At 45.1% G+C, this 20,541-nt stretch overlaps 1 protein-coding gene across 2 annotated transcripts; it reads left to right on the plus strand.

Annotated features, from left to right (window-relative positions):
• The first annotated feature begins 4,280 nt into the window (after positions 1-4,280).
• On the plus strand, positions 4,281-20,097 carry RNASEH2B (ribonuclease H2 subunit B). Of its 2 annotated transcripts, XM_072134510.1 has the most exons (11): positions 4,281-4,438; positions 6,802-6,873; positions 8,778-8,885; positions 9,097-9,173; positions 12,585-12,702; positions 13,622-13,686; positions 15,809-15,914; positions 18,295-18,376; positions 18,495-18,537; positions 19,100-19,177; positions 19,922-20,097. In XM_072134510.1, exons 1-11 carry the CDS (start codon positions 4,375-4,377, stop codon positions 20,027-20,029), a joined length of 921 nt encoding a protein of 306 aa, XP_071990611.1. In that variant the 5' UTR covers positions 4,281-4,374; the 3' UTR covers positions 20,030-20,097. The 2 variants fall into 2 exon arrangements, with proteins under 2 accessions (XP_071990611.1, XP_071990612.1); XM_072134511.1 differs by lacking the exon at positions 19,100-19,177.
• The last annotated feature ends 444 nt before the right edge of the window (positions 20,098-20,541 follow it).

Below are 20,541 nucleotides of genomic sequence, written 5' to 3' on the forward strand. Positions count from 1 at the left end.
GGTGTGTGTTTCCCTGTCTCCTCTCTGCAGTAGTGTGCCATGCCCGGTGTGTGTTTCCCTGTCTCCTCTCTGCAGTAGCGTGCCATGCCCGGTGTGTATTTTCCTGTCTCCTCTCTGCAGTAGCGTGCCATGCCCGGTGTGTGTTTCCCTGCCTCCTCTCTGCAGTAGCGTGCCATGCCCGGTGTGTGTTTCCCTGCCTCCTCCCTGCAGTAGTGTGTTATGCCCGGTGTGTGTTTCCCTGCCTCCTCTCTGCAGTAGTGTGTTATGCCCGGTGTGTGTTTCCCTGTCTCCTCTCTGCAGTAGTGTGCCATGCCCGGTGTGTGTTTCCCTGTCTCCTCTCTGCAGTAGCGTGCCATGCCCGGTGTGTGTTTCCCTGTCTCCTCTCTGCAGTAGTGTGCCATGCCTGGTGTGTGTTTCCCTGCCTCCTCCCTGCAGTAGCGTGCCATGCCCGGTGTGTGTTTCCCTGCCTCCTCTCTGAGGTAGCGTGCCATGCCCGGTGTGTGTTTCCCTGTCTCCTCTCTGCAGTAGTGTGCCATGCCTGGTGTGTGTTTCCCTGCCTCCTCCCTGCAGTAGTGTGCCATGCCCTGTGTGTGTTTCCCTGTCTCCTCTCTGAAGTAGTGTGCCATGCCCGGTGTGTGTTTCCCTGCCTCCTCTCTGCAGTAGTGTGCCATGCCTGGTGTGTGTTTCCCTGCCTCCTCCCTGCAGTAGTGTGTTATGCCCGGTGTGTGTTTCCCTGTCTCCTCTCTGCAGTAGTGTGCCATGCCTGGTGTGTGTTTCCCTGCCTCCTCCCTGCAGTAGTGTGCCATGCCCGGTGTGTGTTTCCCTGCCTCCTCTCTGCAGTAGTGTGTTATGCCCGGTGTGTGTTTCCCTGCCTCCTCCCTGCAGTATTGTGTTATGCCCGGTGTGTGTTTCCCTGTCTCCTCCCTGCAGTATTGTGTTATGCCCTATGTGTGTTTCCCTGCCTCCTCCCTGCAGTATTGTGTTATGCCCGGTGTGTGTTTCCCTGCCTCCTCTCTGCATTAGTGTGTTATGCCCAGTGTGTGTTTCCCTGCCTCCTCCCGGCAGTAGTGTGTTATTCCCGGTGTGTGTTTCCTGCCTCCTCCCTGCAGTATTGTGTTATGCCCGGTGTGTGTTTCCCTGCCTCCTCTCTGCAGTAGTGTGTTATGCCCGGTGTGTGTTTCCCTGCCTCCTCTCTGCAGTAGCGTGCCATGCCCGGTGTGTGTTTCCCTGCCTCCTCCCTGCAGTAGTGTGCCATGCCCTGTGTGTGTTTCCCTGTCTCCTCTCTGAAGTAGTGTGCCATGCCCGGTGTGTGTTTCCCTGCCTCCTCTCTGCAGTAGTGTGTTATGCCCAGTGTGTGTTTCCCTGCCTCCTCTCTGCAGTAGTGTGTTATGCCCAGTGTGTGTTTCCCTGCCTCCTCTCTGCAGTAGTGTGTTATGCCCGGTGTGTGTTTCCCTGCCTCCTCTCTGCAGTAATGTGTTATGCCCTGTGTGTGTTTCCCTGCCTCCTCTCTGCAGTAGTGTGTTATGCCCGGTGTGTGTTTCCCTGCCTCCTCCCTGCAGTATTGTGTTATGCCCTGTGTGTGTTTCCCTGCCTCCTCCCTGCAGTATTGTGTTATGCCCGGTGTGTGTTTCCCTGCCTCCTCCCTGCAGTATTGTGTTATGCCCGGTGTGTGTTTCCCTGCCTCCTCCCTGCAGTATTGTGTTATGCCCGGTGTGTGTTTCCCTGCCTCCTCCCTGCAGTATTGTGTTATGCCCGGTGTGTGTTTCCCTGCCTCCTCTCTGCAGTAGTGTGTTATGCCCAGTGTGTGTTTCCCTGCCTCCTCCCTGCAGTAGTGTGTTATGCCCGGTGTGTGTTTCCCTGCCTCCTCTCTGCAGTAGTGTGTTATGCCCGGTGTGTGTTTCCCTGCCTCCTCTCTGCAGTATTGTGTTATGCCCGGTGTGTGTTTCCCTGCCTCCTCTCTGCAGTAGTGTGTTATGCCCGGTGTGTGTTTCCCTGCAGCAGTGTGTTATGCCCTGTGTGTGTTTCCCTGCCTCCTCTCTGCAGTAGTGTGTTATGCCCGGTGTGTGTTTCCCTGCCTCCTCTCTGCAGTAGTGTGTTATGCCCGGTGTGTGTTTCCCTGCCTCCTCTCTGCAGTAGCGTGCCATGCCCGGTGTGTGTTTCCCTGCCTCCTCTCTGCAGTAGTGTGTTATGCCCGGTGTGTGTTTCCCTGGCTCCTCCCTGCAGTAGTGTGTTATGCCCGGTGTGTGTTTCCCTGCCTCCTCTCTGCAGTAGTGTGTTATGCCCGGTGTGTGTTTCCCTGCCTCCTCTCTGCAGTAGTGTGTTATGCCAGGTGTGTGTTTCCCTGCCTCCTCCCTGCAGTAGTGTGTTATGCCAGGTGTGTGGTTCCCTGCCTCCTCCCTGCAGTAGTGTGTTATGCCCGGTGTGTGTTTCCCTGCCTCCTCTCTGCAGTAGTGTGTTATGCCAGGTGTGTGTTTCCCTGCCTCCTCCCTGCAGTAGTGTGTTATGCCCGGTGTGTGTTTCCCTGCCTCCTCTCTGCAGTAGTGTGTTATGCCAGGTGTGTGTTTCCCTGCCTCCTCCCTGCAGTAGTGTGTTATGCCAGGTGTGTGTTTCCCTGCCTCCTCTCTGCAGTAGTGTGTTATGCCCGGTGTGTGTTTCCCTGCCTCCTCTCTGCAGTAGTGTGTTATGCCCGGTGTGTGTTTCCCTGCCTCCTCTCTGCAGTAGTGTGTTATGCCAGGTGTGTGTTACCCTGCCTCCTCTCTGCAGTAGTGTGTTATGCCCGGTGTGTGTTTCCCTGCCTCCTCTCTGCAGTAGTGTGTTATGCCAGGTGTGTGTTACCCTGCCTCCTCTCTGCAGTAGTGTGTTATGCCCGGTGTGTGTTTCCCTGCCTCCTCTCTGCAGTAGTGTGTTATGCCAGGTGTGTGTTTCCCTGACTCCTCCCTGCAGTAGTGTGTTATGCCCGGTGTGTGCTTCCCTGCCTCCTCCCTGCAGTAGTGTGTTATGCCAGGTGTGTGTTTCCCTGCCTCCTCTCTGCAGAAGTGTGTGTTATGCCCGGTGTGTGTTTCCCTGCCTCCTCTCTGCAGTAGTGTGCCATGCCCAGTGTGTGTTACCCTGCCTCCTCTCTGCAGTAGTGTGCCATGCCCAGTGTGTGTTACCCTGCCTCCTCTCTGCAGTAGTGTGTTATGCCCGGTGTGTGTTTCCCTGCCTCCTCTCTGCAGTAGTGTGTTATGCCCGGTGTGTGTTTCCCTGCCTCCTCTCTGCAGTAGTGTGTTATGCCCGGTGTGTGTTTCCCTGCCTCCTCTCTGCAGTAGTGTGTTATGCCAGGTGTGTGTTACCCTGCCTCCTCTCTGCAGTAGTGTGTTATGCCCGGTGTGTGTTTCCCTGACTCCTCCCTGCAGTAGTGTGTTATGCCCGGTGTGTGCTTCCCTGCCTCCTCCCTGCAGTAGTGTGTTATGCCAGGTGTGTGTTTCCCTGCCTCCTCTCTGCAGAAGTGTGTGTTATGCCCGGTGTGTGTTTCCCTGCCTCCTCTCTGCAGTAGTGTGCCATGCCCAGTGTGTGTTTCCCTGCCTCCTCTCTGCAGTAGTGTGCCATGCCCAGTGTGTGTTACCCTGCCTCCTCTCTGCAGTAGTGTGCCATGCCCAGTGTGTGTTACCCTGCCTCCTCTCTGCAGTAGTGTGCCATGCCCAGTGTGTGTTACCCTGCCTCCTCCCTGCAGTAGTGTATTATGCCCGGTGTGTGTTTCCCTGCCTCCTCCCTGCAGTAGTGTGTTATGCCCGGTGTGTGTTTCCTTGCCTCCTCCCTGCAGTAGTGTGCCATGCCCGGTGTGTGTTTCCCTGCCTCCTCCCTGCAGTAGTGTGTTATGCCCAGTGTGTGTTTCCCTGCCTCCTCCCTGCAGTAGTGTGTTATGCCCGGTGTGTGTTTCCCTGCCTCCTCTCTGCAGTAGTGTGTTATGCCCGGTGTGTGTTTCCCTGCCTCCTCCCTGCAGTAATGTGTTATGCCCGGTGTGTGTTTCCCTGCCTGCTCCCTGTAGTAGTGTGTCATGCCCGGCGTGTGTTTCCCTGCCTCCTCCATGTGACAGGAAGCTACAAACAGAAACAGTGAGAGGGAAGCCTGGAATCTACCATTATTCCCTTACTATGGGGGGATGCCCTGTAATACGATTCTTGTTGTCATAATCTTTAGTCTAATTTAGGTGATAAGTTATTGACGCTATAATACAAAGATAGCGGACTGTGCCTATTGCGGGTCTTGGCTTATAGCTGCTTATCCATTATATGCATTGTAATAAGTTCCCGTCCTCCCCTCTTGTGATAGTTGTGTGATCCCGGAGCGCGCCAAGTTTCTGCAGCCCGGTGTACAGCTTCTCATACATAGACCATGGCACCCAGGAGGAAGAAGCCCGGGGATGTGCCCAGGGACCAATGGGTGCTCATAGCTCCAGGTAGACCGGCTCACACTGCGTCTTTACTACCGCATGGCTCCTGTTCACATACACCAGCATGCGCTGCGTCTTTAATGGCTTATGACCCCTGTATAGATACACTGCGTCTTTACTATCGCATGATTCCTGTACAGATACTCTACCATGCACTGCGTCTTTACTATCGTATGGCCCCTGTACAGACCTGTGCAGCGAGTAGTGTGACACTAGTAGCTGTACCATTTTGTGTCTTTATGAAGTTACTTGATGGCCACATGTATATACAGCAGTATAACAAGTACAAAACTGCCGCAAAGAGCCGCGCCTGTCGCCACCATGGAAAGCTGGAGCTTCTATAAGTGAGAGCTAGGACTCTGATAAACCTCTATATTAGTGATGTTACATGGTCTGGTACTGTAGTGATGTCACCTACCTGTGGCCGATGCATCAGGGCTAGTTGTGGTCACGTGCTGTAGGGCAGAGCGCCAAAGGTGACCATAGATCTCAGGTAGATCATCCGTCATTTTACTCATTCCCACATACACATGCATACTCGGATAGGACTAGTGTGCATGTGCGATCATGGAGAGACGGGTGTGTGTCACTATCAAGGCCTTTGCTATTGCAGAACTGTTCAGACACTACAGTACAGGCAGCACACAATATGTTCTGTAGGTTTATTCTCAAGTTGAATTTGTATATAATTCGGAAATTCTATATTTTATAACTGTAACTCTAGACAAAGTATTTTTTTTGTTACATTTACATCATTCTGCTCTGTCCTGGGAATAAGGAGTAACAATAAAACTTCATTGCACACACTGTTGATATCTCTTATGTTGACCATTGCAGTCAGGAGCTATAGTTCAGTAAATCACCATGATCTAGAGCAGTGATTTTCAACCTGTGTGCCACGGCACACTAGTGTGCCGCAACACATAGTTGAGTGTGCCGCGGGGAAAGTTCCCCGAACTATGGTGCCCCTGTGTAGCGCTGCCGCAGCGCCCCCGTGTCTCTGCCCCCATACCTCCAAGCCCCGCGTTGGCGATCCGCCCATCTTCTGTAGCTCCTGCACCGCGCGGCCCATGTCACGTGACTGACACGACCTGACGTCAGGTCGCGTAAGTCACGTGACCAGAGGCGCGCGGTGCAGGAGCTACAGAAGGTGGGCGGATCGCCTTTAGTGAAGGTACGCGGAAGAAGACATCAAGGGTAAGTATATAAGGTTATTATTTGTATAGGGAAGGCAGCTAGGGTCTTTTTTTTATTAGTAAAGGGGGGCCTCTAGGGCCTTTTAATTAGTAAAGGGGGGCCTCTAGGGCCTTTTAATTAGTAAAGGGGGGCCTCTAGGGCCTTTTAATTAGTAAAGGGGGGCCGCTAGGGGTTCTTAATTAGTAAAGGGAGGCCTTTTATGACTGTTTTAGTGTCGTTTTGTGCTATTTTGGTTGGTGGTGTGCCCCAGGATTTTCTAAGTATAAAAAGTGTGCCGCGGCTCAAAAAAGGTTGAAAATCACTGATCTAGAGAGCTTCACCAGTGGGCACAGGTGTCCGTGTTTAAATTCAGTTGTCTATAAGTTGGGGACCGCCTGTATTTTTCTTTCAACTGGTTAAAGGAAATCTACCATCAAAATCCAACATCGATAAATCAGGGGCACTTCTTCATAGATCCAGGCAGTGTGACTGTGGTAATAGTATATTTGTTATTCATGGCCTCCTTCCTTCTAAAAACAACTTTAAAAATTATGCTCATGAGCCTGAAAGGCTCTGGTGGGTGTTAACAGAGCCCATCTTTACTGCAGATTCATAGGCTGTTGCACTGTGCAAGATACTGTGTGCAGATACTTCCTCTGCTGCAGTAAGATTACATCAAGTAGAGGGAGGGGAAGTGCTGAGGGGGGAGTCAGTGTAACAGCCTGTGAATCTGCAGCACAGAAGGAATCTGGGAACTGCCCCAGTAGCCTTTAATTTCTTACAGATTAGGCTAGGTCTGGACTAGTATCACTGTGATGATAAATCCTGGTGCAGGATAAGACTGTCGGTTCCTACTTTAGACCTACTTTTAGTTGGTCTAAACGGTGTGCCAGAATTTTGGGCGGATGGACAATTTCCAATAAGCCAAACGTTTATTCGTACAAGTCGCAAAGCTGCCAAAAAATGGTCTAAAAGCCTTGATAACTGTGGTGCAAGGCAAGTGTGCAAGTTTTTAAAGTGCAAAACCACCAGAATTGTGGTGCAAGTGCATTAATACATCTCCCCTAATGAGGCAGCTGACTGTCACTTCCTCTTCTTTATGCACATTTGTGTTTGATTTTTTATTTTTTTGTATATCTGTTTTTGATTTAAACTGACAATATATGCCTCATTTTCACTATGTGTCATTTCAGATTCCCTTAAAGATGATGCAAAGAAGCCAAGTAGTAAAACATTGTTTGCTAAATTACGCAGTCCCATGACAGGTGATGTAGACGTCTTACTACATTCTGTATTTATGAGTTGTGCTTTTGCTAGTATATTAGAATGGGGTGCCATTCAGGTCTGACCATCCCATTCCCCAGGGAACGTGAGAGGAAGAGATGTAGCAAGCTATGTTTTTTTTTTTTTTTTTTTTTCATTCTCCTGCTGAGTTACGAATATGCTTGGTAGAGGCCATATAAGCATATTGGGGACGGATGCAAAGTATTGCATCCATCCCCAGGTCCGGGTGGTCCAAATAATGACATTAGTTACATGGCTTGGAAAACACCCTGGACGTCGACAGCAGCCAATCACTTTTTGCTGCCGATGTTTGCTCATCCTCCAACTTTTAGGGGGACGGGGAGGAACAGGACAATGCATCCCACTATATGAGCATACAGTGGGGTAGGTCCTGGCTGTAAGTCCCATTGTAAGGACATGTTTGGAGTCCGCCAGACTTATGATTACAATGGAGGAACACAATGTTCACTGAATGAAGCCTCACGTGTTGTACTTTTATCAAGCAGGAGATTTATACTGTACAACGGAGGACAAAGCAGAAAATGAATTTTAACATTTTAATTTGCTGAATTTTTGGCAGTAACCCTTCAACTATATTCCTAGTATATTTATATGAATTGCACTTCACCTCAAACAATCTGAATGTAGAGTTTCTCTAAGGGCTCTAGCACACTACCGGGAGTAGGGGTGAGAACTGCACACTCCTACCCCTCCATAGGAAGCCGAGCAGGTGCCGCCTTATTTCCGTAGACCTTAATGGGACCATGATGAGGCAGTATCACCAGCCCCCATATGGTTGTGTGCATGGGGCCTAAGGTTATATTCACACTTGGCATTAACATTGCATTTTCAAACGCAATACAAGGTCTTTGCAAATGCAAGGAGGAAAACTGACTAGACAGGTGAGGGTGCTGTCACATGATTGTGCTTTGACTCTTCTTTTTTTTTAAAAGTAATCAAATCGCACAGGAGCATGCCATGGCCAATCCCATATGGGTTTTTATAAATATTGACAACTAGCCCCTGGCTTCTGACATTGTACTAACACACTGACGCATAGAAAGAGAGATGAGACAGATCAGAGATGCATGAGATGATTACACAGAGGTTGACAGACCATTACACTGTTAGGCTACATTCACACTGCAGTTGCCCACCGTACCGTAGCACGGCGGGCACACACCAGTTCCGCTCACCTCCGCCCCCACTCCATAGGAATATATGGCGCACAGCGCTGTATTCCATAGGAAGATAGGACATGTCCTATCTTTCTACAGGGTTCGGAGCGGTACGGTGCCGCATGTGTGCTGCACTGTACCGCTCCCGTTGGGCACCGTTAGTCCATAGCGATGGGACATATATTGGTCATATATACGTACCCCATACGTTCGTGTGAATTTAGCCTTACACTGTGAGCTCTGCTACATCTCACAGATATGTGCCTCCCTTCCCCTGGATCACTTATCTCCTTGTAGTCTGCAGCCTCTCTCTCTGCTCACCATGCGCTGACAGGATGTAACAGTCAGTGTCTCTGAGATCCGTGCAGGGGACGTGGCTGCAGGCAACTTACCTCAGCAGCACAATCTCACACAAAAATCCAAGATGGCTGCCGACTAAGTGAGAAGTTACAGGGTCCTGTCTAGGGCAAACTGAAATTGTATACACTAGGACTGATAGAGACAGGTGGGACTTATATCTGTGATATGCTGTAGTGTTAAACCCAAGATCAGCTACAGATCAGGCAGCTGCTTATCTCCCCTGTGTATAGACACAACAACTCACGGTTGATAACGCTGGTATTAGTTCAGTAGTAGATTATCTTATGTCATAGTGTTGGCTTTTGTTTTAGTGCGTGCACTGTGAAAATCATATTGTGTTTTTCTAGATAAAGGGGCCATGTTCTTATTCATTAACAATGGGCAGCAGGTCTGCGAGGTGAAGGCTTTCCAGGAAGAATTCAGATCATGGTTTATCGGTCAGACAGTTCAAGAAGGTGAGATAAAAGGGGTAAAACAAATGAGATTTTTATGTATTTAAGCACTGGCACCTGGGATTCCCATTCATCAGTACAATTGGCTGTGTCCCTACACAATCTGATGTTTACAATATGTCCTTGCCATATTGAAAGAATTTTTTTTTTTAAAGCCAAATACACCTGGTTTGTACATAACCATGCCATCACATATTTTCCATTTCTTTTCTAGATGGCAGATTACTGTATGTCACACCAGTAGACCCACTGTTTTTGGTGCTGTACTATCTGATGAAAGCTGACAAAGAGGTAGAGTAAAGACTAACATTTCTCTCTATATTGATTTGTCTAAATACATTGGGAGAGAATTTTCAAAAATAGTATGAAGAATAAGCGTGGTAATGGCATCTCCAATCAATCCAGTTATTGCTTGTATCTACTATGATTGTACCCTCATTTTTCTTTGCACCACTTTTGTGCATGTTCCTCAATTTCTATGAATTTCTGATTGGTCTTGTTTACATGTCACTATATTTTCAGTTGTCTAGATCTGATTATATAGATGGCAATCCTGAAGATTCTTCCAGACAGATCTGTATATGTTTCAGGCAGTCCCTAATTGCTGCCAATTCTGTGTTGGTGCATGCTGGGATTTGTATATACTGGTGGACAAATCAAATATATTGTCATCTAAATGAGGCATATTCCTATAATCAATACTTGGTAGAACAATGGGGGAGATAACCTTTACACCAGGCTGTTTTATACTGCGCCTGACTATCATACTGCTAGATGCATCATCTAGGGTCCAATGTCTAACATCTGCTGCATAGCCCTTGCCCATTACTTGTACTAGTCATAGAAGTAAGTTTAGTGAGAATGATGTACAGTTTTTGGTGTGAACTATAGCAGAATTCTGATCCATTTTGCTTATTTATTTATCCACTCTTTGCTCAGGACTGTAGGTCATTGATTTATAGACCACAGGGTATCATGTAAATGATATTTATAGATATGCAATATGTTATGGGGGTTTTTTATGTACCTATCTACATCCGACATACTAAGTCTGTGTATGCAGTGCAAGTAACCTGCATGTAAGCAACTTGGTGAACAAATATAAACGACAGGTGATCAAAAGGTCGTACAGTCCTAAAGATAAAAGCATTTAAAACGTGACCAAAAGTCGCAAAAAATGACACCACCCACAGCTCCATACATCGAAGTATAAAGAATAAAGTAGACATGTCATTTGGGTCGCACAGTTAAAGCCGTAAAATCCAAACCCACAGGAAAACGGCGCAGATGCAGGGGTTTTTTTTAACCAATTTCACTGCATTTGGAATTTTTTCCCCTTTTCCCAGTATACAGCATGGAATACTAAATACCATCACTATGAAGTGCAATTTGTTACGCAGAAAACAAGTTATCACAGAGCTCCGTACATGGAAAAATAAATCAGTTCTAGATCTTTGAAGGCAGGGAGAGAAAAATGGAAATGAAAAAGGGCCGCGGCATTAAGGAGTTAACGTTGCGTTTACTGTTGCATTTTGTAATGGCAAATGTTAACAGCTGTTTAATTAGGCAAATCTCTCTTCAGCTGTTGCAACTTTTTTATTTTTTTTTTTTTTTTTAAGTATGCGTTAACGCCACATGTGACTGCACCACAAGTCTGATTTGAAATCTACCATTAAATATCAAGCCTGATAAAACCAGGGACACTTACTCATAGATCCAGGCACTGTGATCTTCTTATATGTGTTATCTGTGGCCTTCCAACTAAAATCAACGTTTTAAGGTGGACCTGACTCGCTGCACAGGAAACCTTGCGCCTGCGCGGTAAGCTGTAAACCCGGGTGCCTGGGCAGTTCACCTTCTCTGCACTTTTCAGCAAGGCGCCAAGCAGCAATCTGCACAGGCGCCAGGGTTTACAGCTCAGCATGCAGGCGCCAGGTTTACTGTGCGGTGAGCCGATGTCGCGGAGGGAGGGATGAGAACATGGGGGATGTGGGAGGGGAAATGATTGAATAATTTCCCGTGCCGGCTTAGCAGAGACTTTTGTAAATGAGCAAGGAAGCGTTGCGATTTGAAAAGAGGCTTCACCCGGGACTTGGCCAGGACTTGTTGTTATGGAGCCAGGAAATCTTATTCTGGGGATATTACACTGACGGAGGGGAGCACAGATGCTATTCTAACTGTTGTAATGTACTCTGCAGTGCCTATTAGGAGCTATCACCAGTGAATTTCTGCCTTCTGGTGACAGGTTCCCTTGAAATTATGCTAATGAGTCTGAAGGGTTTCTGGGGTTGTTTCCAGAGCCCCTCCATGCTGCATATTGGCTTTTAAACTGGAACATTTTCCCCTCCCACTGTGTGCTGAAACTACCTCTGCTGCTGTAAGATGACAGAAGATGGGGGGGGGGGGGGGGACTGTATAACAGCCTTTCAATCTACAGCACTGAGGGGCTCTGGTAACACTCCCAGGATCCCTTCAGGCTCTTTAGCATAATTTTAAAAGTCGATTTTAGAAGGAAAGTGGCCATGGATAAAAAGAAAAAATTAGAAGTTGATTACCACAACCACAGTGACTGGATCAATTAGTAAGTGTCCCTGGATTATCATGCTGGATTTCTGGTGGTAGATTTTCTTAATAGAGCAACTGTATGTGGAGTGTTGTGAACATTTTTCTAATATACTTCATTAAGTATTTCTGCTTAGAAACCGTCTGCAATGTGCCCCTCAGTTACAACCATACTTCTACATTGTTATGACAAATCTGTCTGCCAGATTGAAGACCAGTCTCTTTCCACTCCTTTTTGTTACACAGCTGTGAGTGTTAACCCTTTCTTCTCTCTCCCTAGCTGTAGTGTGCTATGAGCAGTTTTTTTAAAAGATCAAGCTAAAACTTAAGGGGTTGATCCTCCCTTTGTCAGGGCTGTTTAACCAAACACAGGAAGAATAGATGTGAGCTGCAGCCTCCATAGACACATACTACACAGGCTGGAACATGCATCTCTGAGTGGGAGGAGCTTGATTTTTGTATTTTTGTTTTTTACAGACTAAGGCTGCATTCACACACATGTATGGGGGACGTATATACGGCCAATATACGTCCCCCATACACTTCTATGGGCTGACGGCATTCATGTTAATGAAGCATATTAGAAAGATGTTCACCATGTACTCCTGTACACAATGTAAAAAATTATCTCAAAATGGGTAGTCTTTAAGACTACTTCTGCAGGGAAAGTGTGTGCAGACCACAACTTCCTCCAGCTAAATTGGCTATTGTGAAAGGTTACGAAACTTCAATTTTTCAGCTTTTTTTTTTTTCCCCTCAACTCCTTCTACAGGCTACAACTTTTTTTTTTAAGCACAAATTTGCTTTTCTATATATACTGCTGGTGAGCTTTTATGAGTCCTGAGGTTTTTTTCTAATTAAAAAAAATAAAAAAAATCCTGCCTTCATTGTCAAACATTGAATAGTTCCCCTGGGTCACTACACATACAGCAATGCTAAATTCATACTTTTTTATTTTTAGTTTGGGCATTGTTCTCTGGCTAGTTGGAAGCTGACAAACCATAAAACCACTGATTTTGTTATCATTCAAGCTAATAAATAAATCCAAGACCTTTTTAATACCACTTTATTAATGCTGTTAAAACGCTAAAAAAAATAGGGAATTTATGTCCATTAACGGTATTTTTTTGTATTTTAAAGCAAGGAAAATTTCAGCCGGTGGAACAGATTGTGGTAGATGAAGAGTTTCCATCGTGTAACTTGTTGCTGCAGTGCACACTAGTAGAAAAATCTCTCCACCATGTCACAGAAGAAAAAGGTAACAATGTCTGAGCTACTTAACGGCATTAAAAAATGCAGTTAATTCAGCTTTCTGCTGCAGATTTATGATTACAGTATCTTAACACTTGTTATCTGATCTATGTCACTATTTTTGTCACCACTACCTCTTGGAGCAGCTCACAAGTTTCCATCCCAGCCTTTATCTAATCAATTCATACATTATTCATTCTAAAATCACATTGTGTTTATTATGTAAATGAGGCTGGTCACATGGAGTGAGAAAGTGATGTCACCCCTGTTACCCCTCCCCTCTCCTCATGTCTGTGTGTGATTTATAGTAAAGCATTGCTAGTGCCTATGTGAGAGAGATAGCCAGCTACATAAGTAGTGTACAGAAGTAACAGCATGTTAGGCTGCTACTGGATGCACCATTGTGTATAGGAGTATCTCATATCCTCGCAGGCTGCAGGGAGCGCCAGCACCAGGAGTGTCACAACATTATACAGGCTGTCAGTCAAGCACTGGGGGTGTGGCTGTGCCTCCCACTCATGAATAAGCTGGACAGCTGAATATGATAATGACTCATTGGACCTCTCTCATGTCATTTGCATACAGCTTTAGGACCTGATAGTTTGAGTTTACAGAAAGGGATAGGGGCAATGCTTTCTAATGGCAGTTTATGAAAATATATTTAGTTTTGGGTGGTTAATCTCTTTAAGTAATTGCTTTGAATCCAGTGTGTAATTCCACCTCAGATCTTGGATTGAGACCTGCTTCCGACCCAGAGCAAAATCGCAGCAGGAGCAGTTCTAGAAAGGATCCTGCTTCTATTATGTACACTATCTATCTTAGATATACTCCTTTTATCTTTAGTCCCCTTTTCTCAAAATATAAAAAAAGGCTTTGTAGCTCAGTTTCAGCCACAGTTTTCACATGTATTTTCTTGTTTTATCTAGAAATTGGCAGCAAGAAATTTTACAGGTACAGCAAAGAAAAGACACTTACATGGTTAAAGAAAAAGGTGACTCGTTATTCCTTAAAGAAAAAGTTCTGAATTGTCTCTGATATAATCTTCAGGCCTAGAGTTTCTTTGCTTTATTAAATACATAGAATGTCCTTTTTTTATAGGAAAGCAGGTAGTTATCTAGAAAACCTTGAGAAAATCTTATAAAAAGTATATTGGAAAATCGTATAAGTTTTCCTTACCTAAACCATATGAATTATTTGCTGACAGTGGGCAACCCCTTTAAATGTGCGGTCACACATTGTGTTCTGGGTGCGTTCATAAACACACTGGAAATGCATGCTTTTTTTGCATATTTACCATGCGTTTGGCTCATTTGAATCCGTTTTTCCATTTTTAGAATTTTAAGCAGCTGGGAAAACGTTAATACAGCTGCTTGCACTTCCCGAAATTAAGAAAAATGAATTAAAACTAGCTAAACGCATGGTGAACATGTAAAAATGAATGTGTTTTCAGTGCGTTTAAAAAGGCACCAAGAACGCAACGTGTGACTGCACCCTATGCGGCGTTCACATATGGCAGTAATGCATGCGGTTTCAAACACATCAGTACAGCAGAGAAGAGATTTGCCTGATTACACAGCTGTTGTTATTAATATTATTAATTCCTTTATTTATATAGCGCTGCACAAAGATTGCCAGATCAGTCCCTGTCCCCATGGGGCTCACAATCTTATCAACCTACCAGTATGTTTTGGAGTGTGGGAGGAAACCCACGCAAACACAGAGAGAACATACAAACTCTTGGCAGATGTTGACCCTGGAACTTTAACCCATGTCTCCAGCGCTACAAGGCTGTAATGTTAACCACTGATCCACTGTGCTGCCCCGAACACCGTATTTTGCGTAATAGTGCAGTAATAAATGACTAAACTCACGTAAGGAATTGTACAGCTTCACCGCCTGTGAATGGCAGCCAATAGCTGACACTATTACAGTCAATAATAATAAATGTGTACACAGTCTCATTGTATAGGACAGTGTAGTTGCACGCCCACTCTTATCCTGTACAATAGTGTGAAATAATAAAGCACATATCTGCACACTATACTTGCATTACAAATCTGCCTTCACATTTTCAGTTTTTTTTTTTTTTTTTTTTTTGTCCCCTTCCTCTTTATAATAAAGCACAATTGTCAAACTAAGTGGGTCATCCGGTAATATTATAGAGGTGCAAGAATATCGCTATCCCTGCCACATTACTTATATCAGTTCAAAAATATCAGTCTTATCTAGCATGCTTTGTTTTGGGACTTATTAGGTGCAAGAATGGAACAATTTCAGAGCCCAAAAGTGTCACAAGTTGAACAAACATCTGGGCTACAAAGATAAATACGGCCACTGCATTAAATCCTTGAGCCAGCTAACTGTGATACGCTGCTTGATTTTGCTCCTTAAAAGTCTCAAATTGCAAAAAGTTCCTCAAAAAGTTGCCCAAAAAAAGAAAGTGATCGAAGTGATGCATATCCCCCACAGTTTACCTACTTCACTTTCCCTCCTCAATCTTTCCCTGTCCCAGTGATCAGCTGTATAACAAATATCAGTTTAAAGATGTTATCAAGGATGTTTTTTTTCTTTTTCTAATATGTGCCCCAGAACAGATGAAAATAGTAAAGAACCTATATTTCCCTCTCTGCTGCGTTCCGGTCCAGCGCTATTCTGGATATAGTTTTTATATGGAGGCTTGGTGGTGACACGCACACCCACTACTTAAAGGACATCTACCAGGATGGAGGATTGTAAACCAAGCACACTGACATACTGCTGTGTGCACCCCTCTGGCAGGATCTGTCCTTCTTTTTAGCTTCTTTATGACTTTTATTTCTTTTCATTTGAAAACGCTTTAAAAATAGTGCAGATGAGCTTGGAGCCTCTCAGGCTCATTTGCATATTTTTTTAAAGCCTTTTTTGTTAAAACATGGACATAAGCTAAATGAAGAAAGGATTCTGTCAGAGGGGCACAGACCAGCAAGTGTGCTTGATTTACTATCGTTCAATCGTGGTGGTAGGTTTCGAAAATTAGGAAAAAAAGCCCAATTTCAGACAATCCCTTTAAATTGTTGGGTTCATATCAGAGAACCAAATTATTTTTATGTATTAATGTGATGATGTTTTTGCAGGTTGATCAGACTGTTAAAGTACTGAAGGACAGTGATGTATGTGTCGGGGGCAGAACACAGTCTGCCAACTTTGTGCGGATTAAACAAGAATCAGACGTTAAAGAAGGTAAATTACAGTTATCACGGTATCTTTGGATTCTTTGACATTAAGCTATAAAATGGCAAAATTCCCTGAGAAATTAATTTTTTTGTTCCGTCTAATTGCATATCTGTAGTTTTACAAGCCTCAGTAATTTTTTTTTTTTTTTTTTTGGTACATCACTGATCTTTTGTACTGTGTGGTTTTTTTTTTTTTTTCTTTTAACATCATGTAGTTCATACAACAAAACTGTGTTAATTCGGCAAATATTGTCTAGAACTGTTCTCCCTACTATGTAATTCTCTGGTGCTTCATTACCGGTATTGTGTTATATTTGCTCAACTCCGTAATACACCCTGTGTAAGAATGCCAGGTCAGGCTTGGGTTAAAAAAGATTCCTGTTTCTCATCATGGCCTAAGATACCATATATACTCGTGTATAAGCCGAGATTTTCAGCACAAAAAATGTGCTGTAAAACCTCACCTCGGCTTATACACGAGTCAACTAAGAAAAAAAAATAATAATACTCACCCTCCGGTGTCCGGATCCTCGGCGGCAGCTCCCGATTCTTGGCAGCGGCTCCGCTCCTCTCTTCTTTCTTCACTGGCGGCTCCCGGGCTCTTCGCTTACTCCGCTAGCCGGCAGTCGCGTCCTATGATGCGGCGCTGTCGCCGCTGATGACGTCATTGGAGGCGACACTGCCGCATCATAGTGTGCGCCCGCCCGCAGATCGCATGGACCCGACTGCCGGCTAGCGAAGTAAGCAAAGAGCCCGGGAGCCGCCAGTGAAGAAAGAAGAGAGGAGCTGCCACCAGGGTTCGGCAGCCACCGCCGAGGACCGGGAGCCGTGCCGAGCATCAAAGGTGAGTATCGTCGGAGGGTGAGTATTAAGTTTGTTTTTTTTTTATTCACTTGGCATACTGGGGGCAGGCTGTATACTACTATTGGGGCAGGCTGTATACTACTATTGGGGCAGGCTGTATACTACTATTGGGGCAGGCTGTATACTACTATTGGGGCAGGCTGTATACTACTATTGGGGCAGGCTGTATACTACTATTGGGGCAGGCTGTATACTACTATTGGGGCAGGCTGTATACTACTATTGGGGCAGGCTGTATACTACTATTGGGGCAGGCTGTATACAATTTATTGGGGCAGGCTGTATACAATTTATTGGGGCAGGCTGTATACAATTTATTGGGGCAGGCTGTATACAATTTATTGGGGCAGGCTGTATACAATTTATTGGGGCAGGCTGTATACAATTTATTGGGGCAGGCTGTATACAATTTATTGGGGCAGGCTGTATACTACTATTGGGGCAGGCTGTATACTACTATTGGGGCAGGCTGTATACTACTATTGGGGCAGGCTGTATACTACTATTGGGGCAGGCTGTATACTACTATTGGGGCAGGCTGTATACTACTATTGGGGCAGGCTGTATACTACTATTGGGGCAGGCTGTATACTACTTGGGGGCGGGCAGGCTGTATACTACTTGGGGGCGGGCAGGCTGTATACTACTTGGGGGCGGGCAGGCTGTATACTACTTGGGGGCGGGCAGGCTGTATACTACTTGGGGGCGGGCAGGCTGTATACTACTTGGGGGCGGGCAGGCTGTATACTACTTGGGGGCGGGCAGGCTGTATACTACTTGGGGGCGGGCAGGCTGTATACTACTTGGGGGCGGGCTGGCTGTATACTACTTGGGGGCGGGCAGGCTGTATACTACTTGGGGGCGGGCTGGCTGTATACTACTTGGGGGCGGGCTGGCTGTATACTACTTGGGGGCGGGCTGGCTGTATACTACTTGGGGGCGGGCTGGCTGTATACTACTTGGGGGCGGGCTGGCTGTATACTACTTGGGGGCGGGCTGGCTGTATACTACTTGGGGGCGGGCTGGCTGTATACTACTTGGGGGCGGGCTGGCTGTATACTACTTGGGGGCGGGCTGGCTGTATACTACTTGGGGGCGGGCTGGCTGTATACTACTTGGGGGCGGGCTGGCTGTATACTACTTGGGGGCGGGCTGGCTGTATACTACTTGGGGGCGGGCTGGCTGTATACTACTTGGGGGCGGGCTGGCTGTATACTACTTGGGGGCGGGCTGGCTGTATACTACTTGGGGGCGGGCTGGCTGTACACTACTTGGGGGCGGGCTGGCTGTACACTACACCCTCGGCTTATACTCGAGTCAATAGGTTTTTCCAGTTTTTGGTGGTAAAATTAGGGGTCTCGGCTTATACTCGGGTCGGCTTATACTCCAGTATATACGGTAATACTTCATGTGAAAATGCATGTGCAGAATCCTATTCAGTCCTGTTAAATGTGAATGTACGATTTAAATTTTTTTTTTTAAAGAATGTTATTTATTTATTTTTACCTTTGATTCCTTCACAGAGGACTACGTACGTTATGCACATGGTCTGATATCAGAATATATCACTGAAGATCTTCGCAGCGAGCTGTCTACCTATTTACAGTAAGAGTTAATCAGACATCTGGAACTACCTATATACACCCAGCCCTCGATTGGATTTCTATACATCATTCTGTAATACATATTTCATCTGTGATATTCTTTTCTTCATCTCTTTCAGTCTTCCAGATGTCTCCAGCCCAACCCCAGAACCGCCAACAAAGGTAACCTGCATCTGGCCTGCTGTACACAGCGCTGACCTGGCTTGCTGCTTGCTAGCATTTCCAATCATCACAACTAACCCTTTCCTTCTAAGAAGTAATAAGTTATAGTAGTTCTTTGAAGAGCTGATGTCTGAATTCTTGCGATTCCCAATGATCACTTAACCACAAGTCTCTTATTAGGACATGTAAATGTAACAGTTGTCCAGAATGGATGATTTCGCCTGTTTAATTTTAACACTCCTGCTCCACCCCTTTTAAAGTTAGCTTGCATTTTAGGTGAGGTGTTCTCTTTTTCGTGGTAGTAGATGAGTATTAGGGGTGGGTTATTTGCAATATTTTTCGCCCGTATCTGTGGTTGGTGGCATCTTCAGCAGAGTAAGGCTCCTTATATACCTTCACAGAGGACATTTTTGGGAAATTTGTGGCTAACGTTAGTAATGGTGATCGCCGGAAGTGCTCTATTGTTAGATATGGCCAGGAAAAGACACAGATTCTGGAGCTTTATGTGCACGTATTATAGGCTGCTGTATTATTGAGCACATTCCCCCATCTAAATTTGCAGAAAAGGAGAGTGTCTGACAAACCCGTGGAAGCAGAAGAGGACTACACAAAATATAATTCAAATGACAAAGGCAAAAAGGTGGGCACTTTCCTAAAACTTTTAATTTATTATAATTTTTCTTTTTACAGACCCATACAACAGGGTGCTATGTGTTAATAAAGTCTCCATACTGATTAGTGCAGGCACACATATTTTGTCTGTGTACATGATGCTCTTTACTATCTTGATTCTTGTGCTTTAATCTGCTTATTTTATGCAATAGCTTATTTGAGAATAAAACACAAAATAACTGCAAAATAGATGTGTTTGCTGAGGGTCATGTAATATTTAGGAAACAATGATAAAACTAGATAGGAGATGGTAAGAGTCACTTTTGCCCTGTCCTCAGACTATGATAACCTTTCACTGAGTTGAATTGGTTTTGTAAGATTTAGGATACATGCAGATGGATGAGTGCACGCCGAGTGGCTCTTCACCCCTTCTCCCTCCATAGACAGACGAACGGCCACCCAACTTGGTGACGGACACTGTGTGCTCACTATACCATCACTGGGAGCCATAGAAGTTTATGGGACCCATGACCTTGTCGCAAATCCTTCAACCATATCGGAGCCCCTTTAACTGCTGTCTGAATGAGACCTTAGAGAGGGATGACCTATTCCAGTCCTACCGATCAGAGATCCAAGAGAGTCAGCTGGAAAAATGTAGGACTTATAACACAAACAATATCAGTTATTTGCTGGAAAGTGGACAACCCCTTTAATGCTTTATTATATGGCTTAGCCATGAACAATAAAAGAAATTGTGTTTTCCCATTTACAGAGTAATAGCAAGATGACGTCCGCTCAGAAATCCCTGGCCAAAGTGGATAAGAGTGGAATGAAAAACATATCATCTTTTTTCAGTCCAAAAGGCAAAGCCACAAAATAATATGGATATTGGATGACATTTTCTGGATGTTCAATGTTTTATTTAATAAAATGTTGTTTCTGTTAAAAGTAGTATATTTATTTGGTCAAGGATGTGTTACCATATATATCTGGACCGACCACCAAATCGAGTAATGACAGCAGGTAACTTGTATTTTTCTCTTCTGATCTCCACACGTTAGAAGAAATGCAAAATGTATTGCAGTTACACCAAAAAGGCTTCTCATATAATAAAAAATATAAACACGAAGATTGGGTCACAAATGCTAAAGTAGCAAATGTAAACTCGGCCTTGCACAAAAATTCTAACATGGGACTTGTGTTAATGCAACATAGAGAGAAACACTTTTGGTGATGTTTCTGACGATGTGATGTATTGAAAGCTAAAATATTTAATAACGTGATTGGGAAAAATAATTAGAATGCCCATATTTGGTTATTTTTGTGTGTTTTTCCTAACCTCATAAATTATAGGTTAGTGTCTCATACATTCCTCATAATGGTACCAATAAT

Source organism: Engystomops pustulosus, chromosome 2 (assembly GCF_040894005.1).
Source record: "Engystomops pustulosus chromosome 2, aEngPut4.maternal, whole genome shotgun sequence".
In the NCBI taxonomy this organism is placed as follows: domain Eukaryota; kingdom Metazoa; phylum Chordata; class Amphibia; order Anura; family Leptodactylidae; genus Engystomops; species Engystomops pustulosus.